Source organism: Sinocyclocheilus anshuiensis, unplaced genomic scaffold (assembly GCF_001515605.1).
Source record: "Sinocyclocheilus anshuiensis isolate Anshui unplaced genomic scaffold, SAMN03320099.WGS_v1.1 scaffold2168, whole genome shotgun sequence".
Classification (NCBI taxonomy): Eukaryota; Metazoa; Chordata; class Actinopteri; order Cypriniformes; family Cyprinidae; genus Sinocyclocheilus; species Sinocyclocheilus anshuiensis.
The window spans coordinates 276928-297862 of NW_015546037.1; the positions used below are offsets into that span (position 1 = coordinate 276928).

Consider the following 20935-nt stretch of genomic DNA (forward strand, 5'->3'; position numbering starts at 1 on the left):
TTTTATATTTTTTTTTTTTTTTTTTTTTTTTTTTTTTTTTTCCCCTACAATATGAAGGTTTTTTTTATTTTTTTTGGCATATGGACATGGCAGTCTTTTACTAACATCTGACATCACTGTATTTGTGTAGGAGCTAACAATAGAGATGTTTTAACATAGTCTTTGTACAAATACAGGATCCAAAACCAAGCTCTTCTTAATTCGTGCACACTTCTCTGTCTCATAGCCTGACACACTGACCCTCAAATCACTGCCGTCACCTGATCCGAAGGCACTGCTCAAATTAAATCAGTCCAGTCACCCCAGGCAGATCCAGAGAAGAGAGACCTTCTCTCAGAGGTCCAGAGACCTTCCCCAAAAACCCTTTTCAAAGGTTCCTTTCAGACAGCTCTCTCGTCTTTATCCCCCTTCCATTCAATCATTTCATCCACGTTCTTTGTGTCTTTTCTTTATGGTCGCGCGGTGTGGGGTTACGCAGGAATGTTACAGTTTCACAGCCACACCCAGCTCAGAGGGAACGGCGGCAGGCGGACAAAGGAGGCCGCTGTGAGTGTTTGTGACATTTTCAGACGGCTCGTCTAGCTGCTACAGCTGTTTTGACAGCGATTTGTCAATTTCACCTCTTTTCCTGCAACACTGCAACAAGAAACATGGCGATACGGAGTCGGGAAACATGAGAAGAACCTGTAATTCGACATTTCTAAGATGTATCAACCTATGCAAACACCATTAATCTATCAGTCAAACCGTAAGGGATGCGACTCGTGAATCTAACTAGTTGAACCACGTCTGATATCTAACATAGTGCTAATTCGGATTAGTTTTAGTTACTGGCGCTCCATTTCAAAGATTGTGATTTGATTTGTGACTCTGAAACTGTTCCAAGGTCAGAGTCACACCATGTCGTAATGTTCTTTCCAGAAGGATTAGCGCCATAACTGAAGTGCCTCAAAGAGTGCAAAGCTAAGCCAAACGCACCTCTCCTCTGCCAGATCTCTATCTGGGGCAAGGGTTCAAGCTGACCTCGCCATTCAAACTATTACAGCTACGTGTGTGACAGGACAGGACTGTCCCTGTCCATTCATTTGTTTACTCTCTGTTTGTCTTTCACTCTTTTGTGGGGTCATGAGCAGCAGGACTTATTGTGACGGCACTTCAAAAGATCTGATATAGGCTACAACGTACAACGACAAATGTTCTGAATTTGTGAATTTTCTATACACAAAATGCAACCTCAAACTCATTTTCATCAGATTTTTGCTGCTTGTACAATTCAATTCAATTACAATTAATGCAAAAAATTCAAATGAAACTATAAAAATGTAAGTTGAAAAGAAATTGAAGAAATTGAAATGTTTCATTATTCATCACTCAATTCAGAAATCTTGTTTAATTGACTCTTTTACTATCTATATACAATTATTTCTACACATTGATTATTGTGTTTGCAAACAAATAATGTATTGTAATGTATATGTATAATAATCTTGTCCAAATCAATTAATAAAAATGTATGCAATAAATTAAAAAATAAAATTAAACTAAATAAATAGTTAGTTTCATTTATGCAAAATTTCAAATATGTGAAATTTAAATTGGAACTTGCACTAATTTATAGTTTCATTTTCACTTTACTTTTTTCTACATTAATTATTTTTATGAATTAAAAATGAACTATAAATAACCCTAACCCTAACCCTAATACATTCAAAATCCAATTCCTATCCAATTAATACAGCATATAATAAAAATAAATAAATAAATAAATAAAATAAGCATATTTTATATATTTTAAATAAATATGTAAACTTTATATTAGTGCTGTCAAACGATTAATCGCATCCAAAATAATTTATTTATAATAATAAATTATTATAAATATTTATGTGTACTGTGTTTATTTATTATGTATATATAAATACACACACATACAGTATATATTTTGGAAATATTTACACGTATATACATTTATATATTTATATTACTATATTTGATATTATATATAAATATATTTAATATATAAACATAACATATTTTGCTTTAATATATACATGCATGTGTTTGTATTTACATATACATAATAAATATACACAGTACACACTCATATATTATGTAAACTAAAACTTTTATTTTGGATGTGATTAATTGCGATTAATCATTTGACAGCACTCAATATAAATGTACTTTATATAAATGTGTAAAGAAATGTAGAATTTATTTAATTATGTTGTCAGCTATCCATATAGTTTATTTAGTAATGTACCAATTTTAAAATATTGTATTTAAAATTATTCTTCATATATTCCAAAAAATAAATAAATAAAATAAAAAGTGCCATAGCTAGTGGTAAGTGAATGTTTTTATTTATTTATTTATGCACTAATGCTCTTCCTAAACTATTCTAACCATCTAGACTAACAGGCAACCAAGAACCACAATCATAAAAATGTGCTGTACTACAGCAAATGAGGGCAGACGGGATGCATGAAATAGTATGTCTTCGGAAAAAATATCTTGTTACGCTTGAGTTGCATCACTTATTACTGAACTTTCCAGCAGGAAGTAACGAGCAGTGGAGTTTCCGATAAAAATACATGACACTTATAAGACATGAGCCCAGATTTTTTTTTTAAACGAAGAAATTGTTGCCTCAAAATCTCTGATATTTCTCATCTTCCGAAACTTGTTAATCCTTTCTGGACTCCACTAGTTGATTGAAAGGCTTCAAGCGGCGGCTTAACCTTGCTTTAATAAACGCTTAAGTGTAGCGGAGCAGGACAGCATCATAAAGATGTTTCAAAAAATAAACACAGGAAAAAAAGAGAGAGAGAGAGAGAAAAACACTTTCCTCTCAATCCCAAAGGCCATGGGAGACTCTCGAATCAGAAGTAGGGGATTAGAGACAGCAGCGGGACTAATACTTGGGCCCTCCGTTCGAGGGGGGAAGATTAGCCTCCGAGACACACTTCCTATCTGGGCCTCCGACCGAGAGGGACTGTACAATCAGCCGAGTTTATCGCAAATGGAGTTCAGCCAAGAGGAAACCACTCTGAATCGCATGGGTCGTATCTACAGGCTCTTGCCACAGGAGGATCAAATAGTTTTGGCTACGCTGTGTTTATCAGGATGGGCGCACGGAGCCCAGGTGGGGCAGCACTCGCTGCGTCAGCACGACTCCCTTCAAGGCCGTACTGGATGTGTGAGAACAAACTGAACCGCTGAAGGACAGAACTCTAAATGAACCCCTATAAAGACATCCCAGGACAACGATAAAGAGTTTTTCGGGAATTAAATGCCAGATTTTAGCCATAACAATTTCATAAATTAAGGTTGCACGCTATAGGGAACGATTTGCGCTAAGCCAGCTGGTTCCAGAGGGATTTACCTCGTATTTGTGGACCGCTGTCCATAAAATGACCTCAGGAGAAGTTATCTCCACCTGTCTGAGGATGCGGCGCATTTCCTGGGATCAAAGCGAGTCTGAAATGCTTGGTCATGGTGCGGGCCTCTAATTACCACCGATGTGCACATCTACCTACCTATCCTCCATTTCGAGCAAAGCCCAGATGCCCAGAGAAGATCAACATCCACCATCTGTTCAAACTATGCGTTTTTTTTTCTCCTCACACAGCTCTAACTTGTTCTGTTTATTTGCTGGCTGGGGATTTTCATTGTTGCTCCAGTCATATCTATGCAAATGTGACACGATTCACAATATCTTTAGGCAACCTGAGTGTTTTAACACCAGTATGCAAAACATAGGTACATATTTCCAGTGTAGTCAAAGTTGTAGACTAGACAAAGGTAGTGCAACTCCCAGCTGAGGGTAAAAGACACATCATTATAAGAACTAGTCAGTAAACGGTATGATTTCTTCACCCAAGATGCTCTGGGACAGATACAGGAAGATGGACAGGTCGCACTCAACTAACGACGCAGGTGTCCAGTTTCTCACCCCGACTGTCCGGATCTGTTACCCTCACATGGCAATCCATCCTGAAGTTGTCATCCATCCATCCAGCTCTCGCCACCGCTCATTACTGCAGTGAACTTTCCGACCCTACTTCCATTCGTCCATCTCCCCTCGTCCATGAGCTCAGCAGTGGGAGATCTTTGTCTTCCACAAAAGCAGAACAAAGCCCTAAAACTCATTCTCGCCATTACTTTATCTTCTCAAGCCACAGTTCGCTGGTTTTCTGTACAATTCTCCACCCCACTTAGTGAGGATTTTCTAAACCTACTGAGCACTGACCAAACAGTGATTCAACTTTTTTTTCTTTCTTTTTTTTATGGAGCACAAGAGCTGCAATTAGGGGTGCATAAAATCAAAATTATGTCCAATGGCAATAAATGTCCAATATTTAAACACAATTATTATTATTATTATTAATAATAATAATAAATTACAATATTACACTTTGTCTGAATGCATGTTAAAAAAAATGATACACTAACATTTAAAATAAACTATTTTAAAAATGCTAAGCGAGTTCAGGCATCACAGCATTATAAAGTATGAAAATTCTATAAATGGATTATTTTGATATTTATGAGCATGCATAACTAAATATATAATGCTGACCAATATCAGTAAATAATGATAATGATAATAATAATAATAATAATAATAATAAAAAATCTCCAATATTGGCCGTTAACATATATAATACCAATTGTGCATTCCTAGCCGAAAATTCAACTAAACTGCAATATCACACATCTCCAACTTTTTCTGCCACTAGAAATGAGATGTTGGAACCACATGACTGAATATGCATGGCAGATGTTGCATGGTTCGGGGGCCTCAAGTTGAAGCAATTAACCATAATAATGCTAATCAGGTCGAGAACAAAACAAGAGCTAGTGTGGATCTCCAGAGAGATGAGAGCATGATAACATGGGAAAAACCAGGAAGAACCTGCACTTATCTTCTCTGGTCTCTTTTTTATTTCCGTCCATCCCCCAAGGGCTGTCAGTAACTCCCCTCAGCGCTGTAATTAAACATCCCAGATTAGTTTTCCTTGTAATTTCTGGGCATCTGCAAATAGTCCCCGTGACGCTAAAGGAGAAACACACCCACCAGCCAATTAAAGAGAGCCGGTTTGCGACGATTACCCATACTGACATCTCAAAAGCAGATGTGAGGAATGCTGTCTTCCTGCTCTTCTTGGGTTGGGAATACACCTCAAACATAGTTGATTTTCTGCAGGAAACACAATGCTGTTTAATTATTTTCAGGGAAAAGGCCACTACTTAGCTTACCGCCGAGTCTGAGAGCCAAAATCTGCCACCTACGTGTCTTCTTCGGAAAAAAAAAAACACAATTGAATTAATTTCTGAAATGTCAGCAGAGGTATGAAGAGGGTTGAAAGGATCATGAGACATAATTGCACTAAAGAATCAAGAAAATGGATTCTCAAGGGACCCAAACCCTTGTCCTCTTCAGCTATAACGTGGCTCCCTTTTATAATAACTTAATGAAACAAATATTCTCAGAGCAAACAGTGGAAAGCACGTTGGCACTTGCGAGGGGGAAAAGGACAAGCAAGTGAATTCTGCACAGCTATGATGAATCTATAATTGAAACGGGTTGCTTTGAATATCAAAGGCGGCGGGAGCACACAGATGTAGCAGAGGGGAACATCCTGTGAGGGAGTAATGAGGGGTGTCACCTAGGCCTGGCCGATAAAACGGTATCTATATTTGTTGACGGTACACGTTCTTCGATAACGATATAAAAAATGTTCGATATAGTGCTCGATATAGGCCCGTGCTATGAGTGACGCAGACAGCACACACAAACACGAACAGTGAAAACCAAAACCAAGTCATTCACACAGGTGCATATTCATTGCATTTTTTAGACTGACAAATATGACTGCTGCACTTGTGTCTCACACAAGAAATGTAGCCATGCAAAGTTAAAACAGTTTAAAATTTTAGAAAACACATTGCGAATTTGTGGAGGTTTATTCCTTTTCACTGCGTCTCTTATGTTTTTAAATGCTGTCTGTGTGAATGTCGTTTCGTCTCTTTGTATTAAGCAATGCATAAATTATGCTGTTTTGTTCATAACTGTTTATGCAATTTACGATTTGACGTACCGTAAACTAGTGTTAAGGCGCACGACTCGCCATCGCTTTACTGATAGCGCTGTGCGTCTCACACATGCAAAGAGAGAGAGTGAGAGAGTCCTGCATACCACGCTGAATCGACGCGCTACATGTAAACCATATTCTTTCTTGTATTTTCCTGTCAAAATAACAGAGTTCATTTAGAATTATTCAGCTTTTAAGAACAAGCAGAAGATATGCCGGTTTCTCGGCAGTGGGAACTGTATTTTCTATCGCCCTACACCAACCCTACCCCTAAACCTACCCCTCACAGGACACTTCCAGCATTTTTACAAAAAAAAAGTTCCCAAAGGGAGGTTTTTGGAGATTTTGTCAGGTTTAGCTCACTTTTTGTACAAATTTGTCCCCAAAATATGGTTAAGTAGGTACACACACACAGACACACACACACACACACACACACACACATATGATTCCACCCAATCAGCTGTTCCATTTTACAAAGATAAGCTGATTGGGTGGAATCATATGTGTGTGTGTGTGTGTGTGTGTGTGTGTCTGTGTGTGTGTACCTACTTAACCATATTTTGGGGACAAATTTGTACCCAAAAGTGAGCAAAACCTGACAAAATCGTCAAAAACCTCAATTTGTGGATGTCCTCATTTGTAAAATTGTTATAAAAATAAAGTAAACTAAGTTTTTTTTACTTTTGAAATTGTAAAAATGCAGAAAGTTGTCTGTGAGGGGTAGGGGTGGGTTTAGGTTAAAAAGTGTATAACTATCTGTATATAAAAACATTAGAAGTCTATGTAATGTCCCCATTTAGATGGGTACTAAGTAAACGTGTGTGTGTGTGTGTGTAAAATAGTATGTCAGTCTGGCGAGTAAACAAAAAAATGTACTAGCCAATGGCGATTATATTGCCAAGGTGTGCATAGAGGGTTGTTATATATGTAAATGTCAATAATTATCGATACCGAACGATATGAAAAATTATATTGTTGATACATTTTTTAGCTATATCGCCCAGCCCTAGTGTCACCCACCCTTCAGAGGGCGAACGCCAACTGTCCCTCTCCTTTCACAGACGAAATGTTAGCTTGACTTAGTGCCTGTCACGACAGCAGCTCCTCCTTCATGCCAGCCAAAACTTTTTGGGACTTTTTGCCTCTTTAACTTAAGAATAATACAGAACGTAGAGGAAATGATGTGAAGAATTTGCTGGAATGGGACTTGGAAACGGCACAAGCTAGATTTGAATACGCAATGCTCACATGACCGCCACAACATAGAGAAAATGTGCTAAATGACAGTCCACATAATTTTGAATATAGCACTGCAGAAACTGACTTTCTTTCAACCAGTAATCAAACCTAACTTTAGCATCAGATTGGGAATGAAAAACTTCGGGATAAATAGTTTTAAACACAAAAATTAGATGATGTAATTAGATGATTTAATGATTAATGATTTACCGGATTAATAAGTCTCTCTTAGCACAAGACTAGAGAGCGCTATAGACCGCTCCACACGTCCTGACGGGGTTATCGGGGTCTGGCGCACTGATCCACATTCCCACCGCAGCCCAAGAACTGGAAGAGTACACTATAATTAGAGGCTTTCCACATGCTGCAGTTATTTAGCATGCTAATAAAGGACAAAGCTGACTTCTCAGAAGTATTACAGGTAAAAAAGTGAGAGTTTTGGGAAAACGTTTAGCTTTTATGACTCTCACCCTGCAAAAATGTGACTTCTTACTAATTGAACTAGTCTTTTTTTACTTATTTTCCAGTTAAAATATCTAAAAAAAAAGAGAGAGAGAGAGAGAGAGAGAGAGAAATCCCTACAAGATAGACTACTGTTCAAAAGTTTGGAATGGTAAGATTGTTTTTGAAAGAAGTCTCTTCTGCTCACCAAGGCTGCATTTATTTGATCAAAAATATAGTAAAAACACAAAAATTCTGAAATTTTATTGCAATTTAAAATAACTGTGTTCTATTTGAATATATTTTTAAAATGTAATTTATTCCTGTGATGCAAAGCTGAATTTTCAGCATCATTACTGCAGTCTTCAGTGTCACACGATCCTTCAGAAATCATTCTAATATGCTGGTTTGCTACTTAAGAACATTTCTTTTTATTATCAATACTGAAAACAGTTGTGCTGCTTAATATTTTTGTATAAACCTTTTTTTTTTGTATTTGTTAATAAACTGAAAAATCCAAAACGATTTTTGAAAAAAATTTTGTCTACATTATAAATGTCTTCACTGTCACTTTTAATCAATTTTAAGCATTTTTAAACTGGAAACCCAGTAAAAATACTTAAGTAAAGTTACAACCCCAACTAATCGAACCTGTTTCACACTGTAAGTAGTCGTAACAATAAAAAGGCACATAACCGCCCATCAATCTTTTAACAATCTCACATTGTCATTTATGCGGGTCCTTAAACTCCCTTTTCTTTGATTGCCATTTTACAGCTGTTTTTAGAGTGCGAGAAAACCTGCAACAGACACGTCTGTCATCCTTAAAGACGCAGCCTGATACTACGCATTACGCAACGCGTGGCCCGGAGCCATCGGGGTCAACAGTGAGCTCTTACGGATAAAGCCAGTCCCATCTTTTCTTACATTCCTCTCTCTCATTCTTTGTTCCTGTGCAAGTCATTATACTCTAACAAAGCGTGACACATGAAGCATTATAAGCCTCTGAGTTTTATATTGAAAGGAAAAGGGGCAAAATCCAACTTTAGGGACATACACAGGGCATACAAAGCAGAACGAATGTCCGGATTGACCCATTTTACCTCAGCGCGTCGCACAGAGCCTCTACTGTACGTGAAGTTAATAATAAACCCGCAACAGATCTGTGCTAAGCGTCGTTGCCTGGCCAAACACGGCTTGTTGAAATTCGGATTAGATTTACGGTCCGCCGGGTATTGGGCGATCGTAAAAGCGGGATTATTAAAATAACTTTAGAAAAAGGAAAGATTGTGTACACAGTGTTCTTGTAAGAGCGGGCTAGGCGGAGCAAACACATTTTGAGGTCTTAACTTCCTTTTTGGCGGTTTTCTTGGCAAACAGCAGGTCTGACATTCCTGGTGTCAGTCTGAATAAGTAGGTGAGTGTTGATATCCGAGAAGTGATAGATTTCTCTCTGCCTCCGACACTGACTGTCTAGTTTTGGATGGAAAAGGGGAGTTTAAACAGGAATTCTACTACCTTCCTGTCGCAGGTTTCCATCATGGTTGCCTGAACGGGTAATTACATGCGCGGCGGCGGGGCAGGGGGGCGGAGGGAACGGACAGGCAGTGAGGGTTTTGAGCTTTGCCACTGTGTCATTATGGTCCTGTTTGAACCTTATTCAGAATAAGCAGCCCGAAGGGTTTGCGGCCAAACAGCCCGAGCTTTTCCTCATGTCGGGCCAAGTTGCCCGCCCGCCCGCCAAACCTCTTGTTTTCATTCTTGCAAAAAAAAAGAAAAGAAAAGAAAAAAGAAGGCCTCCAGAACAAATAACATACAGTTACAGTCACCCACTGCTTGATATACCGCATGATATTTTCTCACTTTTTTGTCTCTGAGCTCACATCATTTTCCCACCAACTTCAACATATACAAATTTATGTTTCTGTTTGACCAGCACTGGCCTACAGGAGCTTACAAAAACACTAGTAGCGCTAACTGTATTAACCATGGTATTTTGGCTCAATGGTTAAATATTTGGAGGGCCAAAGAAGGTAAAAAAGTGAGAGTTTTGGGAAAACGTTTAGCTTTTATGACTCTCACCCTGCAAAAATGTGACTTCTTACTAATTGAACTAGTCTTTTTTTACTTATTTTCCAGTTAAAATATCTAAAAAAAAAGAGAGAGAGAGAGAGAGAGAGAGAGAAATCCCTACAAGATAGACTACTGTTCAAAAGTTTGGAATGGTAAGATTGTTTTTGAAAGAAGTCTCTTCTGCTCACCAAGGCTGCATTTATTTGATCAAAAATATAGTAAAAACACAAAAATTCTGAAATTTTATTGCAATTTAAAATAACTGTGTTCTATTTGAATATATTTTTAAAATGTAATTTATTCCTGTGATGCAAAGCTGAATTTTCAGCATCATTACTGCAGTCTTCAGTGTCACACGATCCTTCAGAAATCATTCTAATATGCTGGTTTGCTACTTAAGAACATTTCTTTTTATTATCAATACTGAAAACAGTTGTGCTGCTTAATATTTTTGTATAAACCTTTTTTTTTTGTATTTGTTAATAAACTGAAAAATCCAAAACGATTTTTGAAAAAAATTTTGTCTACATTATAAATGTCTTCACTGTCACTTTTAATCAATTTTAAGCATTTTTAAACTGGAAACCCAGTAAAAATACTTAAGTAAAGTTACAACCCCAACTAATCGAACCTGTTTCACACTGTAAGTAGTCGTAACAATAAAAAGGCACATAACCGCCCATCAATCTTTTAACAATCTCACATTGTCATTTATGCGGGTCCTTAAACTCCCTTTTCTTTGATTGCCATTTTACAGCTGTTTTTAGAGTGCGAGAAAACCTGCAACAGACACGTCTGTCATCCTTAAAGACGCAGCCTGATACTACGCATTACGCAACGCGTGGCCCGGAGCCATCGGGGTCAACAGTGAGCTCTTACGGATAAAGCCAGTCCCATCTTTTCTTACATTCCTCTCTCTCATTCTTTGTTCCTGTGCAAGTCATTATACTCTAACAAAGCGTGACACATGAAGCATTATAAGCCTCTGAGTTTTATATTGAAAGGAAAAGGGGCAAAATCCAACTTTAGGGACATACACAGGGCATACAAAGCAGAACGAATGTCCGGATTGACCCATTTTACCTCAGCGCGTCGCACAGAGCCTCTACTGTACGTGAAGTTAATAATAAACCCGCAACAGATCTGTGCTAAGCGTCGTTGCCTGGCCAAACACGGCTTGTTGAAATTCGGATTAGATTTACGGTCCGCCGGGTATTGGGCGATCGTAAAAGCGGGATTATTAAAATAACTTTAGAAAAAGGAAAGATTGTGTACACAGTGTTCTTGTAAGAGCGGGCTAGGCGGAGCAAACACATTTTGAGGTCTTAACTTCCTTTTTGGCGGTTTTCTTGGCAAACAGCAGGTCTGACATTCCTGGTGTCAGTCTGAATAAGTAGGTGAGTGTTGATATCCGAGAAGTGATAGATTTCTCTCTGCCTCCGACACTGACCGTCTAGTTTTGGATGAAAAAGGGGAGTTTAGGCAGGAATTCTACTACCTTCCTGTCGCAGGTTTCCATCATGGTTGCCTGAATGGGGTAATTACATGCGTGGCGGCGGGGCAGGGGGCGGAGGGAGCGGACAGGCAGTGAGGGTTTTGAGCTTTGCCACTGTGTCATTATGGTCCTGTTTGAACCTTATTCAGAATAAGCAGCCCGAAGGGTTTGCGGCCAAACAGCCCGAGCTTTTCCTCATGTCGGGCCAAGTTGCCCGCCCGCCCGCCAAACCTCTTGTTTTCATTCTTGCAAAAAAAAAGAAAAGAAAAGAAAAAAGAAGGCCTCCAGAACAAATAACATACAGTTACAGTCACCCACTGCTTGATATACCGCATGATATTTTCTCACTTTTTTGTCTCTGAGCTCACATCATTTTCCCACCAACTTCAACATATACAAATTTATGTTTCTGTTTGACCAGCACTGGCCTACAGGAGCTTACAAAAACACTAGTAGCGCTAACTGTATTAACCATGGTATTTTGGCTCAATGGTTAAATATTTGGAGGGCCAAAGAATATATATATTAGTAATATATAGTAATAAAATTAGGTAAATTTATTTAATAATTTTTATTTGTATTTTTATTTGTATTTTATTTTTAGTTTATTTATTTATTTATTTTTTAAATTGTAATTTTGGTTGGTGTTCACAGTTAAACAACAATTACTATATTTCAAATTACTAGATCTTTTCTTCTTAATGTTTCACGTTTTTTTATACTAGATATTTACCACAAAAATTTACTTCAGAAGTCAAATTTTGCAAGATATCAAAACTTCTTTTCAGAGAACATAACTTGAATTCAGGTTATTTCTCTAACACTGTTGCCCAAATACATTTTTAAGAATAACTCTCAGTAAATTTAGTAGATAACTCCCAGTAAATTTTAGCTAATCTATACTTATACTACCATATATATATATATATATTGTTTTTTAAGCTACTTACTGGAATACAAGATACATTGAATTCAGATGTAAAATTTTGCAAGATATAAAAACGCTTTCAAAACTCTCTATTAAAAATCTTTTCAGAAAATATAACTTGAATTCAGTTTATTTCTCTTACTCCATTGCCCAAATAGATTCTTAAGAATAACTCTCAGTAAATAGTGTAACTTTATTTTTAAAACAATAAAAAAAACACAATTCAGAGAAAATAATAATCCTCTGAAAAAAGCATCATCAAAATCACATTTAATGATATATACGTATTGCATGTATTATATAAAATAAAATAAAAATATATATAAATACTTAATAATTAAAAGATTTTAAATATAGGCAAGAACTACAGTACATTACTATAAGGGTAAGGCCAGTTTTTAATAGCAGATCTTAAGAGTGAGTAAGACATGCCATTGGTACACACTACACGAGCGACTCGCCCCCCTCCGGGTCCAGCACTGTCTCGATTCGATTACAACAAGAGGGTTGGTGACAGCTCCTAGGCATACTTGAAAAGCGGTTGATATCCGAGATCAGTCCTTTCAAGCTTAAAGAGAGACGGTATGTAATGCATATCACGTCCGAGGCCAAGGAGAATCGCTGAAAACCACAAGTTTTAAGTAATAAGCCTATTTAAAGTATCTGCTTTGAGCCTGTACACAAAAACGGTTTTGTGAATCCTTTTTAAAAAAGATAAAAATCGACCCCGTTGATGCACAACTCCTCGAATCAAATGAAAAAAGAAAAAACTACAAATGCCAATCGGACAAAGAGATACAGCACACATCAATAAAGCATAACAGATAAAGGTAACCGCTTTCTTGTGATCTCTGCTGTAAATATCATAAACTGTTTTGAGTCCATTTATGGTTTTTATAGCTCATGGCCACCTAATAAGACCTATTCTGTTCTCTTCAGGCCGTCTGGCCCGTTTCCTCCATCAGGATCACCATGCAGGTCCAGTGGCACAGTCACATCCTGCCCATCTCCAGCGAGATTATCCGACCCACTGAGTCCATTGAGACCCAGAGACCCAAGAGGAAACTGGAAACGCTTTCTATTCAGCTGGAGAGGCGACAGGCTCTCTTATATTCAGTTCCAGGCCAGGAAAGTCACAAACACAAACATATACAAATTTATGTTTCTGTTTGACCAGCACTGGCCTACAGGAGCTTACAAAAACACTAGTAGCGCTAACTGTATTAACCATGGTATTTTGGCTCAATGGTTAAATATTTGGAGGGCCAAAGAATATATATATTAGTAATATATAGTAATAAAATTAGGTAAATTTATTTAATAATTTTTATTTGTATTTTTATTTGTATTTTATTTTTAGTTTATTTATTTATTTATTTTTTAAATTGTAATTTTGGTTGGTGTTCACAGTTAAACAACAATTACTATATTTCAAATTACTAGATCTTTTCTTCTTAATGTTTCACGTTTTTTTATACTAGATATTTACCACAAAAATTTACTTCAGAAGTCAAATTTTGCAAGATATCAAAACTTCTTTTCAGAGAACATAACTTGAATTCAGGTTATTTCTCTAACACTGTTGCCCAAATACATTTTTAAGAATAACTCTCAGTAAATTTAGTAGATAACTCCCAGTAAATTTTAGCTAATCTATACTTATACTACCATATATATATATATATATTGTTTTTTAAGCTACTTACTGGAATACAAGATACATTGAATTCAGATGTAAAATTTTGCAAGATATAAAAACGCTTTCAAAACTCTCTATTAAAAATCTTTTCAGAAAATATAACTTGAATTCAGTTTATTTCTCTTACTCCATTGCCCAAATAGATTCTTAAGAATAACTCTCAGTAAATAGTGTAACTTTATTTTTAAAACAATAAAAAAAACACAATTCAGAGAAAATAATAATCCTCTGAAAAAAGCATCATCAAAATCACATTTAATGATATATACGTATTGCATGTATTATATAAAATAAAATAAAAATATATATAAATACTTAATAATTAAAAGATTTTAAATATAGGCAAGAACTACAGTACATTACTATAAGGGTAAGGCCAGTTTTTAATAGCAGATCTTAAGAGTGAGTAAGACATGCCATTGGTACACACTACACGAGCGACTCGCCCCCCTCCGGGTCCAGCACTGTCTCGATTCGATTACAACAAGAGGGTTGGTGACAGCTCCTAGGCATACTTGAAAAGCGGTTGATATCCGAGATCAGTCCTTTCAAGCTTAAAGAGAGACGGTATGTAATGCATATCACGTCCGAGGCCAAGGAGAATCGCTGAAAACCACAAGTTTTAAGTAATAAGCCTATTTAAAGTATCTGCTTTGAGCCTGTACACAAAAACGGTTTTGTGAATCCTTTTTAAAAAAGATAAAAATCGACCCCGTTGATGCACAACTCCTCGAATCAAATGAAAAAAGAAAAAACTACAAATGCCAATCGGACAAAGAGATACAGCACACATCAATAAAGCATAACAGATAAAGGTAACCGCTTTCTTGTGATCTCTGCTGTAAATATCATAAACTGTTTTGAGTCCATTTATGGTTTTTATAGCTCATGGCCACCTAATAAGACCTATTCTGTTCTCTTCAGGCCGTCTGGCCCGTTTCCTCCATCAGGATCACCATGCAGGTCCAGTGGCACAGTCACATCCTGCCCATCTCCAGCGAGATTATCCGACCCACTGAGTCCATTGAGACCCAGAGACCCAAGAGGAAACTGGAAACGCTTTCTATTCAGCTGGAGAGGCGACAGGCTCTCTTATATTCAGTTCCAGGCCAGGAAAGTCACAAACACAAAGCCAAATTAAGACTGGCCTGTTTTCAAACCACTCCTGGAAGACGATACGAATCATTCGGAACTGAACCGCTAAGCCTACATTAACCAAACACATCTGAACTCTTAATATTGCATGCTATATGTAGACACCCATAAACCACAAGAACCCAGCGTGATAAGAAACCAGCCGAGCACTTACTAGCTACTTCCAGTGAGGCGTTGTGGCTAACCGCTTCTCCCAGGTAGTTACGGGCCACGCAAACGTAGGAGCCTTCGTCGGGTTTGCTGCGACGGCCGTGTACGATACGCAGGAAGAAGAGCGAGCCGCTGGGCAGGAGCATGCGGTGGGATCGAGGGTTGTCCCGGTCCGTTTCCACACGCTCTCCATCCTTGTACCACTCCACGGTGGGGGTGGGTCGCCCCTCTGCCTTGCAGTTTAGGGTGGCCGGTTCGCCCTTGGATACGATCAAGTCAGAGGGGTGCTCCACAATGCGGGGTGCGTAGTCTTCCTGCCGCAGACGGGATCCTGGGAAAAAAGTGAGATGTTTGATTAAATAACATTTAACATGAGTTTTTCCTAATATCATTTTATTTAGAAAAAAAATTATATTAAGAAAATGGAAATGTACTTAATATCAAATATTATAATCCAATATTAAGCGTATTATAATAAAATATTATTATTAATAATAATAATAATTATTATTATTATTCATATTAAAAAGGAAACATGCTTTTATGTAGTATATATATAAACATATTTAATATGCTATATATATATATATAATCAGCCAATAACAATCAAGAAATCAATAACACTGGTATAAATTAAATTAATACACAATTCTCTTTTCTCTATATACATACTATAATGTGTGTGTATATAATTTATATTTAAATTATATATTAAGTATATAAAAGATTAGATAGACAGACAGACACAGACAGAAAGATAGATAGACAGACTAACAGACTGACTGACAGACAGACAGACAGACAGACAGACAGACAGACAGACAGACAGACAGACAGACAGACAGATAGATAGATAGATAGATAGATAGATAGATAGATAGATCAGCCAATCACAATCAAGAAATCAATAACACTGTGGTATAAATTTTAAAACATGATTCAGGAATCGAATGGATAGACAGCTTCCTCAAGTTTCCAACGCTCGCTCAATTATGCTGTTCTGATGTACGAGCACAATCAATATTCAAGCAATATTAATGACGATCAATTTTCCAATGAGCTTCAGGTCAGATGAGATTCTGTTTTGTATCCTAATGCAAATTCAATACAAATAAATTGCACCGCTTACTAGATCCAGATGGATGTATCCCGATATTTTCTGATGACTTTGGCTACAGGAGACACCGGCTGAACTAAGCACATGATGTCATGGGGATGCATTACAACACACAGTTATTTAAAGGACTAGCTGACCCCAAAAATGAATTTTCAGTCACCATATGCTCACCCTCACCTGTATGATTTTCTTTCTTCTGAGGAGAAAAATGTTTTCCATACAATGAAGTGAATGGTGACCAGAGCTTGTTGAACTCCAGTGTTTCCCATACAGTGATTTATTTGTGGCGGCCCGCCACAATATCAAAACTGACCGCCACAAATATATTTTTCAAAAGGCTTTTACTTCGTTGAATAAACAGGAGCGCTGCACATTTCAAAATCAAAACGCAGCATGGGTGTTTTTATTTCACTGTATTTCTGAAGGAAATAAATACGACTGTCTTTAGAAAAATTTCGATGTCATTTTCATTTCATCTTGCCTGTAATGCCTGATAAAGCAGCGTTTGTGAGCTCAGCGCTGCTTTGTGTACAGCGTTACCGGGGAAACCGCTATCTCTCCCGCTCTAAAAGCGCCTCCTGCTGGCAGAGAATCAATTTGCACATCTATGCCGCCACAAATAGAGTGCAAGTCTTTGGGAAACACTGAACTCCAATAAGAAAAAAAGTGGCACAAAATATGACTCTTTGGAAACTGTATTATAGCTTTGTATGTGCTAATTCGTCATGAAATTTACTAGCAATTTCTTAGTGAAAATGGTTTCAACACCAAATTTTTCTCAGTGTATATGTGCAGATTTTCTTAATTTAAGCTTCTCTTAAATGTTGAAAAGTTGGTCACCACTGGCTTCCATTCACTGTATGGAAAAGAGCATCACGAACACCTTTCAAACAGGAAAGAAATACACAATGGTTTGGAATAAATAGAACATAAGGGTGAATAAATGACAAAATGAACCATTCCTTGAAATTTCTTGTAATTCCTGGAGCAGGTGTTGGTAACTTCCTACGAACATATTGGTGTGGCTTTGACAATCACAAAAGCTCTGGGAGGGAACCAAGCCCTTCATTACTGGAATCTCTCTGTTCTTTGGACTGCCACAGACCAGTGCTTAAACCAAGCCACTGTCATTTCAGTGGTGCGCCACTTTGATCAAAGATGTGAAATGAGAGGGCTGTAAAGTTAGGGATGAGGGGGTGTTTGGAGGAAAAGGGAAATAAGAGGCATTACAGAGAGACACACATCAGACAGCTCCGTGGATGTCTGGGTTTGTGTGTGTGTGTGTGTGTGTATAAGACCTGGTTTATATGCAAATGAGGCTTGCATCTTTAATGCCTAACGGCTACAATATAGTGTGTGTGCATCTCAACACTGCCCTTTGGAGTCCATTCAGCCCCAATTAAAAAGAGCTAGGATTAATTGGCAGCACAGGGTCAAAATTCATTCATCCAACCCCCAACCCACCAGCTTTTCACTCTTTTTTCATCCCATCCCCCGTTCCTTACATCTAACTATCCCTCCCTCCGGCCCTTCTGCGGAAGGAGAGCTCCATAAGACAGCGTCTATGAGCATTAAATCATCCCCAACATCAGCGAGAGTTTGCGCGAGGTAATGCATTCATTGATTTGCATGTTGCGGAGAAGAGCGGTTGGCTCTCGTGTTTACAGTACGTGTAAATATGTAATGGGAAGATAATGAGCTGTGCTTTCTGACACATACGAACACACTGCAGGCCCGCAGGACGATACACTACCAGTACATTTCTGCAAACAACACAGAGCGAATGCATAATGGCTATTGTCTGCTAACAGCCATGTGGAAGTATTGTTTATGTACAGAAATTACCTGATATTGTATAAACAAAAGTACTATTATTATCATTAGTCTAAATCCATAGAATTAATAAGATCAAATATTATATATAGGCATTTCATGGTCTAAACATGAAAATCTGTTTTTTTATGCACACAATACATAGTGTACAGCTTAAAAAAAACAACATTGTTAATTAAATAAAATTAAATTAAATAATTACCAAACAGAAAGTTAAAAAATAAAACAGTTCAATATTTGGCCACTTTATATTATCAGCATTGACTGAAAAACACAGTTGCTATGCTAATATTGATTTTATATACATTTTCACACTGACGTTTATCTGTGATGCAGAATGCACAAGGACATTTTCCATTATTTTAAAAAGCATTTTATGTCAATATTTGATTATATGTTGCATCCAATAAGTGTTTTGTAGCAATCCAATAAGCGTTCATTATATATATGTGGGCAGTATATCAGCCACCTCTCATTCTCTAGATATGAGCTTCAGTATTGGCTATTGAAAAACCCAATTTGTTTGCCTATAATAAAAAGGATGAATATTAAAGAATGGTGACAGAAGAGGAGATTTATAATAGAGTAAGAAAAAATAACGAGGAAGAAAATGGCTCAGGGTAATCTCTCAGATGGAGCGTCCGCATATTAAGTTAACCTGTTCAAGTTCCGTTCTTCCATCCTGTTAGAGCAGTTTGACTTCATCTATGCTGGCTGCATACGCTTAGAGAAGTATCCAGTTGGAGAGAAGGAAAAACTACCCTCCTCCTCCTCCTCCTGAGGTGCTCATGAGTCCACTCACAAAGTCAGAAGACCTCTCTACATGCAATATTCCCACTGCACTTTGAAATGCAGAAGCCCTGCTCTCGCTCTCGGCAGACCAGCCGTACTTCTATCTTTTATTTATTTTTTTTATACGATGGAGCGCTGCATATGCTCAATAATGAGAGGTACTGCTGAGGGCGGCGCCACGTTACACGGTGAAGTATATTTTAAATTTACATGCTGTGAACGAGACAAAAATGCAAAGAAAGAATGAAAAGAATAAAAGAAAAAGAAAGGGCATCTACTGTATAACTCAGTCTCTCTTCATGGATAATAAATAAAAGCAGCTGTGTTTCTAGTATTTCTTTCTCAGCACTCTGCTGACTCTTTTCATCTGTTTATTTCCACATCTGACTGTTTTCTTCCTTTTGCCTGTCTACTGCTTTTGGTCTCCTGTAGCCTTTCTTTTTTCCCCCCTCTCTTTTTTTTCCATGCTCTTTCCTCCTGTGCTCTTTCCTGTTCTCTGAGAATATGAGATGAGCTAATCAGCTCCATGGGCTCAGCGGAGGGATGCTGGGATTTCTGCATCTAAGATCTGATCGATCGCTGCCTAGGGCAAGCATCATTTTCCTCCTCTCAGACTGACACACACACTCACACACACACACAAACATACATACACATGAAGTACACTCAATATGTGAGGCTGTATCAGTCTCGCTATCCTTCTACCACTCCACTTTTCCTCATCGGGTGGAGGGAAGCCACTGGAGGTTTGCATTGGAGCTAATTAAGGGGAGAGGTAACCTCGGACAGGGGATTTAACACAAGCCTGAAAATCCCTTACTCTGCTTGATTTGATTCAAACATAAAAATGCTGTCAGGCAATCCTACTACTGCAAAAAAATCATATATATATATATATATATATATATATATATATACAGTAGTTAATAAAAGTTCTATGTTTTATATATACGCTAAAGTGAGTTTGACATAGTATTTGGTTGTTGCATTCAAGCAATTGACGCCAAACTGCCGCTAATTCAAAAGTGAAAGTAAAATGCGCATGGCGCTTTTAAGCTATTTAAAAGCGAAGGAAAGTGAGGAAAGAGGGAAAATTCAAACGAACTAAATTGCTTTACTCCGAATTGCCGCTATTTGAAAGTGAAAGTAAAATGGGCACACCGCTTTTACAAGCTATTTAAAAACGAAGGAAAGCGAGGAAAAGAGGAATCGCCCCGCCCCCGCGGTGATACCGATATTACCGGTGTTGTCACACGTCGATTAACCGGTGGGAAAATTTCCTCACCGTCACAACCCTAATATACAGGGCCTACAATTAACACTGGCCAAGCGCCAAATGCGAGTAAAAATCGGCGTTGGCGAGTATATGTAACACTGTCAGTCGCCAGTTGTCCCTAGACACGGTTCTAATAACTTTTACCTGAAAAGATTTTGCTGCTTCATTTCGGAAGATTAACTTTTCCCTTCTTTATTCTTCATAACCCGAGAATGCGGTGACACTGGGGTTATGCCGCCTAAACGGTGTAGTGAAGTATAGTTTGAAAGGCTGCGCGTTCGGCTGTAGGCTACGCATACCCTGAGCCGCTTCAGACAGCTCGCCAGTAGCGCTTCAACGGACGAAAACACACACAATTATGTCAAAATGCGCGGTTTTGGCACGTTATCTTGTAAACGTAGTCTTAAATGAGTTATAAAGTCTTAAATGACTGTAAAGAGTTGGGAGAAAATCGGATGTCAGATCCGCGAGCGCCAAATGCGAGTAAAAATCGGCGTTGGCGAGTATATGTAACACTGTCAGTCGCCAGTTGTCCCTAGACACGGTTCTAATAACTTTTACCTGAAAAGATTTTGCTGCTTCATTTCGGAAGATTAACTTTTCCCTTCTTTATTCTTCATAACCCGAGAATGCGGT

The 20935-nt window shown here is 37.8% G+C and overlaps 1 protein-coding gene across 3 annotated transcripts in view; it reads right to left on the reverse strand.

Annotated features, from left to right (window-relative positions):
• robo1 (roundabout, axon guidance receptor, homolog 1 (Drosophila)) overlaps nt 1-20935 on the reverse strand; it is a 335500-nt gene that overhangs the window by 164645 nt on the left and 149920 nt on the right. For all 3 annotated transcript variants that reach the window (XM_016499990.1, XM_016499991.1, XM_016499992.1), the window contains one exon: nt 15286-15612. In XM_016499990.1, coding sequence (XP_016355476.1) covers nt 15286-15612 — 327 coding nt within the window. The remainder of the gene's footprint in view (nt 1-15285; nt 15613-20935) is intronic.